This window comes from Elephas maximus, chromosome 23, assembly GCF_024166365.1.
Source record: "Elephas maximus indicus isolate mEleMax1 chromosome 23, mEleMax1 primary haplotype, whole genome shotgun sequence".
In the NCBI taxonomy this organism is placed as follows: Eukaryota; Metazoa; Chordata; class Mammalia; order Proboscidea; family Elephantidae; genus Elephas; species Elephas maximus.
This window is the reverse complement of record NC_064841.1, coordinates 28066413-28080057: the sequence shown is the minus strand read 5'-3', so window position 1 is coordinate 28080057 and position 13645 is coordinate 28066413. Positions and strand designations below refer to the sequence as shown.

Below are 13645 nucleotides of genomic sequence, written 5' to 3'. Positions count from 1 at the left end.
TTAAGTAACTTTTGGTGCAAAGAATAGTTAAGGTGCCAAGAACTGGGAACGTTTTTGTTTGCTTTCATTGTTGTTGTTTGTACATAACCAGAAGGCCTGAGGAGCTTTTCATATTGAAGTTTATCATATGGCATCTACTTCAGGGATTATTTCAATGAGATGAATGCAATTTGAATGTTGATAGACATTTGTAATAGTATGTCAAACCGTTCTGATGTATATAATTACCACGAATGCCATATAATAGTGACTGTCTAATGTGCAAAAAATGTAGAAACCCAAAAGAGAAGTTTTACTTGGCAGCCAGGTAATATAAGGGAAATTTAAAACATTATCAAATCGTTATTGAACACTAACTACTGTTTCAAGTTACCTAAGAATTTTAAGACAGCATTGTTGGGATATCTATTTACCTGAAAAGACAAGTATGATTAAAAGAAACTGAAAATCTAGGTGTGCTTTTTGTACCTGAACATAGGGCTTTATTCTCAGAAAATCCTAGAAATTGCTGTCAGCACTTGATATGACTTTCATTATCCATATGCTGTAATATTTAACTGTATATTTGTCACTGTAAATATTTATTATTGAAACAAGCATATACATTATTGGAAATACCAGATGAAAGGAGGGGAGAGTAGAGTTCCTAAATCTATATGAGTAAACTTGAGGGTATCTCTAGAAAAATCTCCTTTTGCTTCTAGGAATATGTAGGTGGCATACTGATGTTGTTTTATGCCGTCAAGTTAATTCTGATTCATAGTGACCCTATATGACAGTGTAGAACTGCCCCATAGGGTTTCCTAGGCTATAATCTTTATGGGAGCAGATCATCAGGTATTGTCTGCCATGGAGTTGCTGGTGGATTTCAACCATCGACCTTTCGGTTAGCAGTATAGCACTTTAACCATCGTGCTACTAGACTTGCAAAGTTATACTGCAAGACGTTTTTCTTCTTAGAACATAAAACTCCCACAGGCATAAGAGCTAGCAGTAGCCTAAATACCCAAGGTGCCATTGGTCTAGCGATAAGCTAGAACCTTCTACCTCAGACTGGCTTCTTGGTGTACATGTTATTGATCCACATCTCTGGTTTTATATTAGGTTCACTTGGGGTATAAAGTTTGCTTCATTGCAAAGTATGGTAGAACAGATTTATTCCATTCTAATGTTTTACTTATTTTTGTCAATAGATTTTGCCTTTCTTTTTCCTTCCCTCGCTGTCTCTCAAAAGAATCTGGTCAGCTTTTTGATAAAATAAGTGAAGTTAAAAAAATAAAATGAGAAAAAGAAATATATGAATATTTCATCTTATATAAAATCACCAAATATTGAAGTATTGCCTTCAAAATTACCAGTTAATAATTCATTCTGACTCCTGTTAGAAAAATCTGTTTATGTTTCAATTTTGTTCACGTTTTATTAAATTAATGCCAACTCTTTGATATTTCTAACTCTAAGAATTTTGGTTAATCTGATACTATTCAAGGTTTTGGGGGGATTTGTTTTGTTTTGTTTTTCAAGAAAGGAGTTGCATGAAATAGTAAATTAATTATTGTATCTTTTGGCCATGCCCAGACTTAAAACAGTATAATGTTATACTACTTTATGTATTGTAGTTATTTTTAACCAATAAAAAATCAGTGTTCTTTTATAACTGATAAGACATTTGCTTACTTTCCAGACCCCCCAGAGGACAATGGCGGCTCAGAAATCCTGAAGTATTTGCTGGAGATTACTGATGGAAATTCTGAAGGTGAAGTTTTTGGAGATTGTTTTATTCAAATCTTGTAGCAGGCTCTATTTCCTAATATGGTAAACATATTTATATTAATAGCTAGCAGTCATTAATTCTAATGATAGAGCCATTACAGTAAACAAATCTTAATCACGTATTGACAGTTTATTCTCTTTCACACACAGCAGCAGGCACCAGACTTACCTTGAGAGAAACATATGTTTTGTCATGTTTTTTTGTATTTTCTGTGTTATTTTTTTTAAACCAGAGCTGTTAATTAATAGAATAAAACCAAGTTTTTCATCCGTTACCTTGCCTACTTTTTTCTGGAAATTCTTCTAAGCAGAGAAAGTGCTAGAAACAATCTGCAGGAAGGATCAGTTGGAGACAGCAAAGGAGTTCAGTAGTCCCCAAAATTCTATAATGATAACAAACGCAGTATCATTTTGGTGTTCTGACATGTGTCATACTTTTGCAACAAGTTTGGAAAGTGTCTTTCCTTGTTCATTGTGATGCCTGCAACAGTTGATTCATTTCTAGTTGCACTATCTGGATTAAAGTAGGACACTGTTAGATCAAATCTTAGATAATGCCTTTTTCGTTTTTTAGCTCATAGATTTTCTTTCTAAAAACAAATCTTCTAGGCCTTAATAGAAAATAGTTATCTAAACTTTAAAAATGACACATAATTCCAGCATTCTAATAATCCATCTTATCATTAAATTTTTACAAAGTAATACATACATATGGCAAAAATGAAAGTGAAGCAGGTGATGGTATCTTTAACAAAGAAGCAGTGCTGGCATGTGGTTTGCCTTTTATCCTGCACGACAGCCACCTGAGTTGTGTTCACACAGAGCAGTGGCTGAGTATCAGGCTGGAGAATTGGCCCTGTTTAACTCAAGTTCTGAAGCAAGGCATGTTTTGAACCAAATGATACTGAATCTTGGTAACAAATTTAATCACTTCATTTTTCTTTCTTATGTCTTACTGGGCCCTATTTTAAGCTGAAATCTTCAGAATTCTTTGAAATTGGTACAGCTGTCTTTAACATAGAATCATATTCTGTGCTAAAAATCTGATTTGTTCTTTCATGTTAGAAAACTTACCTAGAAGAGAAGTCAAGTATATGCCAGGGTTTCATGACAGTCTAAGTATGTTTGCACTTGAGTGGCTGTCTTAGACATTGATGACAAATCAAAACTAGGTATCTTAAAGCTAACAACTTAAATCATATCTCTGTGCTTAAAGCTAATAACTTTGCCAGTGCACGGGATGGGTGATTAATTGAATTGAAATCTTTTCACTCATCCCTGCTCCCAGTCATCTTTTCAGTATAGGTTTTCTGATCAGTAATGTCAGGATAATGTTGTTGTTAATTGATGTCAACTCATGGAGACCCCATTTGTGTAGAGGAGAACTGCTCCATAGAGTTTTCAAGGCTGTAATCTTTTGGAAGCAGGTCTCCAGACCTGTCTTCCAAGGTGCCTCTGGGTGTGTTCAGACCACCAACATTTTGGCTACTAGTCAAGCCCTCAACTGTTTATGCCACCCAGGGACTTCAAGGATAACTGTCTTTAATATTCTTTCTCATATGGTCTTAGTGCATGTGACTTCATTGTAAATATAACCTAATAAGCAGTTGAGGGAATTTGTGGAAGTTACTCTAGTAAAATATGGAATAGAGTGAAATAATTTCCTTAAAACAACTCCCTGGAGTGAGAAGCTTTTGTAAAATAGCCTTGGAAACACTGCGTTGAGTGGAAGCAGAGCAGAGACGGGAAAGCATCCCAACAGCTCAGGTTTGTGAGGTGTAGGCAGTGCAGTTGGTTGAGCGACCCAGACTGCTTTTTCCTCCAGCTGTATCAGCCCCCTCAGGCACCCAGACCCCTCCGGCCATCCCGCTTTCTTTCTTTCACCCTGAGAAGTAGTCTGATAACCAGGGTCATGCCAAGTGTTTCATCTTTATTTGGTGCCTCCGTGGCATTTTTGTTTTTTAAATGGGGCTGCGTGAAGATTGCAGGCTTGTACCCAAGGACTCAGTCTGTAACGGGAGGATTCCACTCTCTGGACCTTCGGGAGAAACTCTGACGGTTTCCCAGATCTGCCAGAGGGCCCGTGGCTGAACAGGCATCAACAGACCTGGCTGGTTTTCTCGCACCATAAGCATGTCGTAGCTTGCTCGACACCGTCCTTCATCTCCTTTTACCCCTCAACCCCAGTGCCATGAACACAAATTTCATATGGTTTCCAGCATCTAAACCTCATAGTCACCAAATGTAATAATGGTGATATTAACTGGTACTAAGTATTAAAAATGACTTCATGTTACTTAAGTATTTAACTTAACTCTATAAAGGAAATGGGGAAAGGGCCTTATGGCTATTAAAAAAAAAAATTTAGGGATACTGATTTTCATGGAAGCCACTTGGAGCTTTTTCTTATCAGTAATGGTTGATACTCTTACATTTTTACAAAAGACATAGACTCATACATGACCCTTGCTTTACAGCAAGTCAGTGGGAAGTGGCGTACAGTGGATCGGCTACAGAGTACACTTTCACCCACTTGAAACCAGGCACTTTGTACAAACTCCGAGCGTGCTGCATCAGTACCGGTGGACACAGTCAGGTTGGTTTTGTTTTCAGTATGAAGTAAACAGCTTTGGTCAAATTTGGACAGCCTCCTCATAACATCCGAACAAAACTGTGATTTAGAAATGCGTCTTGGAAAACCTGCCATTGTTTCACAGTAGGAAATGAAAAATTGTGCTTTTTACAGTTGTGCTTTAGAGGACGTGAAAGATGGGCCCAAATGAGTCTCCACTGAGCTGTGGTACTTTTAGGAACATTTGTCACTTAGTTGTTTCTCAGAAGACTTTGGCATGACAGTTGAAGCTGAATGTGGTCTGGCATTTGCATTAGTTTTTTTTTTTTAAATAAGGGGCCGTTTTGAGTTATTGTGGTATTGGGAAGGCATAGACTTTAGATCAAAGAGCTAGGACCTCCTGCACAGCTCTGCTGGTACCACGCCTTCGTCAAGGTACTTTACTGCCATCTGCTGAAAATTTGTAAAAACCATCTAAATATTGTGATAACTGAGCTGAGTGGCACCCCTTGGGCTTATTTAGTACCTAGCTTCTTCTCTTGTTACTGTTTATATAACTTCAGACCAGTTGACACACCCGGAGCCTCAGTCTCAACCACCCTGTGCTTTTACAGGTTCAAAACAACTAGTAAGTATACACGAAGCACTCTAGAAATGAGGCCGTTGTTGTCTGAACGGCGTTAACGTACATTCAGAAAAGTGGGTAAGAAGCAAAAGGGTAAAAGAACATTTTCGTTGTAGAGATATTTAACATTACAGCTTGAAACAATCAATATTTACAGAGTGAGTGAAAAGATGGCTTGTAGTCTTGTGCTGGTTTGACTTTACAAGAGAGGGCCCCGCCTTTAGGGTGCCTAGTTTTTGTTTGGTTAGCCAGTCACTGTACCTGCCATGCCTGCCTGAGCTTATTTTCTTTTTCCCCCCAACGATGGCGGTACTGTGATGCCTAGATTGCCCACACAGACAGAACCCTCTGAGAAGGACGTCCAGTTAGGCCATTCTTAAGCAGTGCTGGAGCTCTCTGGCATGCCTTCCAGGGTGGAGCATCCCCAAATCAAAGCCACAGAGTACTACTGGGCACCAACTACATGTGAGGTGCCATGCAGGGTGGCACAGAAGTTGTGCTGCTCACATTTAAAAAACGTGCATCTCTTCGGCACCACTTCTCCTCAGGAAGATTTAGTTTGATTGAGTTGCATAGGTCTACCTTTTTTCTCCTTCTCAAAATCGGGGTCAGCTTCTACGCTACCAACCTTCTATACAGCCAGATCCTCCAAAAATGAAGGCCTACTTATTCTAGCATTAACAAGACCTGGTGGGTAATGTTGGACTTGGTTGGTGAACATTGATTTTATTTGCTTTTCTGCTCTATATGGGGATTGTTTTTTATGGGGATGGTTGGTCATTTATGACACTGTTTTTAAGGTTTCATCCAGCTGTTGTTTTGTGTTCTCTTCTGTCCTCATGAAGGGCCTTTCTAATTAGGTTTTAGAGGAACATGATTGTGTGCTTAGGATACACAACACTCATATCTACTAATTTGACTTCAGAAAAAATCATTCTTATTTTTACCAGTTCCATATGCAGCATATATCTACAATTAAAATACACACACACACGAAGACCTTATATCATAAAAAGCATATGGTAACGTGTGTACCTATTCAATGTATAGCCCCCCTTTTTGGTAGCATTTACATTTATGGGGTGGAATTCGCCTGGTATGTAGCCATCTAATAAATTCATAATACTAAAAGGTGATTTTCTCCTGTGTTTCTCCTGCAGTGTTCTGAAAGTCTCCCTGTCCGCACACTAAGCATTGCACCAGGTCAGTGTCGACCACCGAGGGTTTTGGGTAGACCTAAGCACAAAGAAGTCCACTTAGAGTGGGGTGAGTGAACACACCTTCACATGGACATTGACAATTTGAGATTGGTTTAAGACTTAATGGTTTGTAATTAAATTTCAAATCTGCATTCTGAAAACGTTTTTTGTTGTTGTTCCTATTGAAAATGTCCATGTTCTTCTTAATGTCTGTTGGCCTGGTTTTGTGTTTTCCCCTGCACTGTCGCTCATCCTTATTCTGATGATGTCACACACACTGTTCGTCCTCTACCCTTTGGAGGGCACTTTTCCAGAGGTCAGAGCAGCCAGTCTTTTTCCAGAATTTTTCAACTTGATTCATAAAAGCAAAGTTGAGCTCAGTGTAGACATTAAACCTTGAAATGTTCCCTGGGGTAAGAGCTCATCCCTCCTCTCCTCTGTTTGTAATCCTGCTGCTTTACCTGTGCGGGTCCTGGTGTTTTTTCAGTGTTTCTCAAACTATATTAGTGTTCTCCTCTGTATCAGCAGTTCACATCGTGTGAAATTACAAATATGAGCCTATAGAAGTCTAGCAGGCTATTTTCCCACCATTTGTGACTAAAACATTATAAAATACTGTGCCAGTTCAGTATCCTACATCTTCATTTAACAAAGCTAAGTTAGTAACCTTTGGTTCCAACTTTAAGAGAACATTTTCTTCCCTCTATTTTTTCCCCTTTGCCTTGCATTGGCACGTAAGGAAATTTACCTAACGTTCCTATTGTTTTGCAAGTATTTTATTAATGTACTTTAATTTTTTAAAATATTCATGCTTTGGAAAAAGTATGGGCAACATCATTCAAAAACTTTCTTTTGTTTCACATTCCTTCTTTTCATTTTTTGGAGAGTGGTTGCTTTTGTAAGAGAAACACTGAGGACAGGCCACCTGCATTTTGCAAATTTGTGGAAAGTCGCATGTGGTTTTGTCAGCTGGAAGCACAAAACTATTCTGAAAGGAAAACAATTCTCCATTTCTAGATGTTCCTGCATCTGAAAGTGGCTGTGAGGTCTCAGAGTACAGCGTGGAGATGACGGAACCTGAGGACGTGGCCTCGGAAGTGTACCACGGGCCGGACCTGCAGTGCACAGTGGGGCACCTGCTTCCGGGAACAGTCTATCGTTTCCGGGTGAGGGCTCTGAACGACGGAGGGGTAAGCTTAAGGCCTTACACCTTAAGAAGTACAAGCTTCTTGCACTTTTACTCTCTTGAAATTCCTCAGCAGTAGCTATCCAACCTTAACAGCTATTAAAGACTCCAGGTAAATAAGAACAAGAACCTGTAGATACATTTGGTAGTTTTAGAATAATTCCTATTCTCTGGTTGACTATACTTACAGGAAACTAGGACTACATAATATTTCTATACCTTATAATCTTAGTTAACAAGCAATGTCTTAGTTCACTTTTTTAAAATGGAGTGGGTAGAGGCTAGGTAGGCCAACTTATTTGTGTTTTGTTTCAAGTGGAGATGGGGAAGCTCTCTGGCCCTTCCTCTGCCTGCTCCATTTTGAGTTGTCAGGGTGGGGTATCAGAGGTTCAGGTTATAGGTATCTATGTTATATCCACAAAGTGGTGATTTGTTTGTTTTTAAAAAGAAGGAAAGTGATGTGGATTTGGGGAGATGCATAATGAGAGCTAGGTGACCCAGAAACTGGAGCTTCTTGGTGTGTCAGAGATGGGCAGAAATATAAAAGAGGACAGGATGATGTGAGTAAAGCAGGCTGGTGCTAACGCCCCCCGTCCCCAAAGCTGCCAGAGATTCGTATAGATGAGTTCCATGCAAAAAAATAGATGTAATTAATCAATTATAAAATAAAATGAGAAAACCCAACTGACAGTGTCACCATGCCAGCAGTGACTTTTTCTAGTTCTTTATAGTCGTTTTCAAGACGCTCAAAATGAAAATGTGTCTTTAGTAAGGTCCACACTACCCACCACTGGCTGTAAAAATTTAACTCCTAACAGTTTGAGATCTGAAGTAAGATCTCAAACCGATAGGAACTACACATCTTCTAATTCTCATTTAGGAAAAATTTCAGACACAGCACAGATACTTAAACTAAAAGAAAAAACAAAACAATAACGATATGTTGGTGAGAAGATGAGAAAGCCTGTGCACCCAAACTTACAATCATGTAAGTGAAAAGAGAGTGGATGGTAGTGATCACATGTTATGCAGACTTTATTTTGCTCTTGTTTTTGCCTTTTCCCCATCTGCATTTTAGGGCGTCTCTGCCGTAATAAAGAATAATGTGCAGCTGGATTGGTTTGACTTTTGCTTTCTCTCTCCTTTCATTGATTAGTCATAGAAAATATCTTCAGCTTTGGTTTATTCCTGTTACATTGAAAATTAACCAAACTTTTGATTTGTAGCCATTCTCCAAGGCTCATTTCAGAAAGCTTTCCTATACCCCTGAAGTGTATTTACAAGTTACGTTGGAAAATTGAGAAGTTATTATTTTAAATCTTTTTTTTTCCATTTTGAAAGGCAGACTTCCTAGAAATTAATTTTGCTCTTTGCTCCAACTCTTTGAGTATCACCTATTCGATATTAAAGTAGGTGGTGACAGCTCTCTCAAAATGTACTCTCTAGTGATTGTTGACTCTGATCAGCGTGGTCACTGATGGCAATATAAAGAAAAGTGGAGCGCAGTATAAAACCTTTAATAACTGAGATGGTGGGGGCACACTGAGAAAGCATTGCAGGAGCATTAAATTAAAAAAAAAAAATACCGATAACTAGAAGAAATTCAGAATTTGATGATCAGCTAGCAATTCCAAGTATTTTTTTTGCTTTAAAAATTAAACTGCAGTGTGTCTGGCTTAGTTTCATTGACATCCTCTGAAAAATGTTAAAGCGTAATGCCATGGTTGGTCAAGAATCAGTATGTTGAAAAAGAACAAAGTGGGAGGCCTCACACTACCTGATTTTAGAACCTATCATACCGCCACAGTAGTCAGAACAACCTGGTGCTGGAACAACAATAGATACGTAGGCCAGTGGAACAGAATTGAGAATTCAGGCATAAATCTATCTGCATATGAGCAGCTGATACTTGACGAAGGCCCAAAGTCAGTTAAGTGGGGAAAAGACAGTCTGTTTAACAAATGGTGCTGGCATAACTGGATATCCATTTGCAAAAAAATGAAACAAGACCCATTTCTCACACCATGCACAAAAACTAACTCATAGTGGATCAGAGACCTAAATATAAAATCTAACACGATAAAAAAAAAAAAAAAAATTTTAACACGATAAGTATCATGGAAGAAAAAATAGGGACAGCTCTAGGAGCTCTAATACATGGCATAAACAGTATACATAACATTACTAACAGTGCAGAAACAGCAGAAGAGAAACTAGATAACTGGCAGCTCCTAAAAATCAAACACTTATGCTCATCCAAAGACTTCACCAAAAGAGTAAAAAGACTACCTACAGACTGGGAAAAAGTCTTTAGCTGTGACATTTCCGATCAGCATCTGATCTCTAAAATCTACATGATACTGCAAAAACTCAACTACAAAAAGACAAATAACCCAATTAAAAAATGGGCAAAGGTTATAAACAGGCACCTCACTGAAGAAGACATTCAGGTAGCTAACGTACATGAGGAAATGCTCACGATCATTAGCCAGCCATTAGAGAAATGCAAATGAAAACTACAGTGAGATACCATCTCCCTCCAAAAAGGCTGGCATTAATCCAAAAACCACAGAATAATAAGTGTTGGAGAGGTTGTAGAGAGACTGGAACACTTATACACTGCTGGTGGGAATGTAAAATGGTACAACCACTTTGGAAATCAATTTGGTGCTTCCTTTAAAAGCGAGAAATAGAACAACCATATGATCCAGCAATCCCGCTCCTTTATCCTAGAGAAATAAGAGCCTTTACACAAACAGATATATGCACACCCATGTTCATTGCGGCACTGTTTACAATAGCATAAAGATGGAAGCCACCAAGGTGCCCATCAATGGATGAATGGATAAATTATGGTATGTTCACACAATGGAATACTATGCATTGATAAAGAACAATGATAAATCTGTGAAACATTTCATGATATGGCAGAATCTGGAAGGCATCATGGTGGGTGAAATTGGTCAGCTGAAAAAGGACAAATATTATATGAGACCACTATTATAAGAACTCAGGAAATAGTTTAAACAGAGAAGAAAATGTTCTTTGTTGGTTACGAGAGTGGGGAGGGACAGAGAGGGGTATTCACTAATTAGGTTGTAAACAAGAACTATTTTGGGTAAAGGGTAAGACAACACACAATTCAAGAGAGGCCAGCACAACTGGACTAACCCAAAAGCAAAGAAGTTTCCTGAATAAACCGAACACTCCGAAGCCCAGTGTAGCAGGGACAATCACTGGGGACCATGGTTTCAGGGGACATCTAGGTCAATTGGCATAATAAAGTCTATTAAGAAAACATTTTGCATTCCACTTTGGAGAGTGGCGTCTTGGGTCTTAAATGCTAGCAAGCCGCCATCTAAGATGCCTCAATTGGTCTTAACCCACCCTGGAGCAAAGGAGAATGAAGAATACTAAAGACATAAGGTAATTATGAGCCCAAGATACAGAAAGGGCCACATTAGTCAGAAACTACATCAGCCTGAGACCAGAAAAACTAGACGGTGCCCGGCTACAACCGATGACTGCCCTGACAGGGAACACAACAGAGAACCCCTGAGGGAGCAGGAGAGCAGTGGAATACAGACCTCAAATTTTCATAAAAAGACCAGACTTAATGGTCTGACTGAAACTAGAAGGACCCCAGAGGTCATGGTCCCCAGACCTTCTGTTAGCCCAAGACAGGAACCATTCCCAAAGCCAACTCTTCACACACAGATTGGACTGAACTATAAGATAGAAAATGATACTCGTGAGCAGTGAGTTTCTTGGATCAAGTAGACACATGAGACTATGTGGTCAGCTCCTGTCTGGAGGGGCGATGAGAAGGCAGAGGGGGACAGAAGCTGGCTGAACGGTCACAGAAATAGAAGGTGGAGAGAAGGAGTGTGCTGTCTGATTAGGGGGAGAACAACTAGGAGTATATAGCAAGGTGTATGTAAATTTTTCTTTGAGAGACTGACTTGATTCGTAAACTTTCACTTAAAGTGCAATAAAAATTAAAAAAAAAAAAGGAATCAGTATGTTTTTGTATCTGATGTTGTAGTTAAGCAAAAATGGTTGGTAAACCAACTTTCTAATCCTTAAAAAAAAAATACATATATAATAGATTTTTACCACGTAGAGAATGTATTCAGGAGAAAACCATATTTATACACATTCTGCTGGAAGTAAAAGCGACTAGGTAATATTTTATAGTAAATTGCTTTGATGATCAGTCATTGGAAGTTCAGTGGTAGACTTCTCACCTTCCATGCAGAGACTGGGTTTGACTCCCAGCCAGCGCACCTCACTCACAGCCAACCTCCATCCGTCACTGGATACTTGCATTTTGCTGTGATACTGAACAGGTTTCAGTGGAGCTTCCAGACTAAGACAGACTAGGAAGAATGGCCTAGTGATCTTTTTCCATCCAGTCATGGGGATGATGTGGGACTGGAAAGCGTTTAATTCCGTTGTGCATGAGGTCGCCATGAGTCAGAGGACAAAATGGACAGTAGCTAACAGCAGCCTATATTTGATTATGAGCTCTTACATGCAAACACATTCACAAAAACATACATATACATACATACAAAATGTGTGTTTTCTTTTTCAGTATGGCCCATATTCCGATGTATCAGAAATCACTACTGCTGCAGGGCCACCTGGACAGTGCAAAGCGCCTTGTATTTCTTTTACTCCGGATGGATGGGTCCTGGTGAGTTGGGAGGTGAGTCAGGCACATATTGTATATCAGTTTTACTTTACCCCAAATGCAAGTTATTATGAACCTACAAAGCCAAAATGAGCATACAGGTGATTTTTTTTCTCTCCATACACAGTGATTTCCCTTGGCACTTGGCTTGTATCATTTTGAGTGTTGAACGTTTTACCACTGGTCGTAATTGAAGGGAAGTTGAGTGTCCCTTCATGCTTTTTGTATGTATTTGAAATACCCTGGGGCATCCTGCTCTCTTCCCTGTGTAGTTAGTTGAACACAAACATAGTAGGATTTTCCTCTAGATGGCATTGTCAGTTACTTAAATGCCTGCTTTCCAGAGTCCTGAAAGCTCCGGCGCCGATATATCAGAGTACAGATTGGAATGGGGAGAAGATGAAGACTCCTTGGAACTTGTTTATCATGGGACGGAAACCTGCTTTGAGATAAGAGATCTGTTGCCTGCTGCACAGTATTGCTGCAGACTACAGGTAGGTTGACATTACTACAGACATTACTCACAAACACTGGTGTTCTGTGAAAGACACTTAGGCAGAATTATTCAAAGACTCATGTTAGAGGCCATTAGGCAGGATTGATAAAAAAAAAAAAAATAGGTTATAAAAAAGGAGTCCCTTTAAGTTTGGTTGTTGTGCTATTTGACAATTAATCTATATTTGTCTAGGAGGTCCTGAAATTTAAGAACAAAACCAGATTCTTCTCCATTCTGCTTCCCACTGCCCTTGCATCTTACTTATAAAGTCACTGAGTAAAGTGGCCAAATCCAAGGGAAAGGTGGGCAGAGCTCCTTAGGGCAGATGCCTTCTGTCTAAATTCCCCTGAGATGTACATTTCACTGGGGAAGCCGCTTAGACAGAATTGGCAAAGGACAGAAAATTCTCATGCCAGCTGGCTAAATGGAGCCAAAAACAAATACTAAAGTAATTTGGACTGGCCTGCATTAGATTACAGGACCTTGCCTCACACTTCAGTGCCCATTAGCAAGGCTGGTTATCTCTAATCTTCCACAGTGGAGACCAAATAGAATAAGGTCAAGAACAAAGTTCCTGGCTCCTAGCCTGCCCTCTAAGATGACAGTAATCTTAGGCTTGCTTTTAATCCATTTTCTTGACTTGGATAAATGATTTTTCCCCCTTTGCATAGTCTTAATATCTTGATGAGAAAATAAGGATATTTGTCCACTTACTTCCACGTTGCCTGCTGCACAGTATTGCTGCAGACTACACGTGGGCTGACATTACTTCAGGCATTACTCACAAACCTTTGTTGAGCACTACTTTGTGCCAGAATCAAAGGACAATCAAGATGATCAGAATCAGGGTAGAAAGATTGATGAGATGTGGTGCTTGGCCTCGAAGAGTTCTGTCTTCACACACATTTACATTTAAACAAATGAAGCAAAGATGCGAGACTTAGGTTTCCACCTGATTGAAGCAATGGATTAAATTACTTATTCCAAGTACAACACCCCATTTCTCTGGCCTCTTTGGAAAAAATATTCCCTTCAGAAGTTAATTTTCCAGGCAGCTGAAGCTTGACTGTTAAATGGCAAAGGCTGCTTTATGGCAAA

At 39.2% G+C, this 13645-nt stretch overlaps 1 protein-coding gene across 4 annotated transcripts in view; it reads left to right on the top strand.

Annotated features, from left to right (window-relative positions):
• FNDC3B (fibronectin type III domain containing 3B) overlaps positions 1 to 13645 on the top strand; it is a 391440-nt gene that overhangs the window by 312273 nt on the left and 65522 nt on the right. For all 4 annotated transcript variants that reach the window (XM_049867193.1, XM_049867190.1, XM_049867192.1 and 1 more), the window contains 6 exons: positions 1685 to 1756; positions 4251 to 4369; positions 6131 to 6236; positions 7187 to 7359; positions 11953 to 12066; positions 12396 to 12545. In XM_049867193.1, coding sequence (XP_049723150.1) covers positions 1685 to 1756; positions 4251 to 4369; positions 6131 to 6236; positions 7187 to 7359; positions 11953 to 12066; positions 12396 to 12545 — 734 coding nt within the window. The remainder of the gene's footprint in view (positions 1 to 1684; positions 1757 to 4250; positions 4370 to 6130; positions 6237 to 7186; positions 7360 to 11952; positions 12067 to 12395; positions 12546 to 13645) is intronic.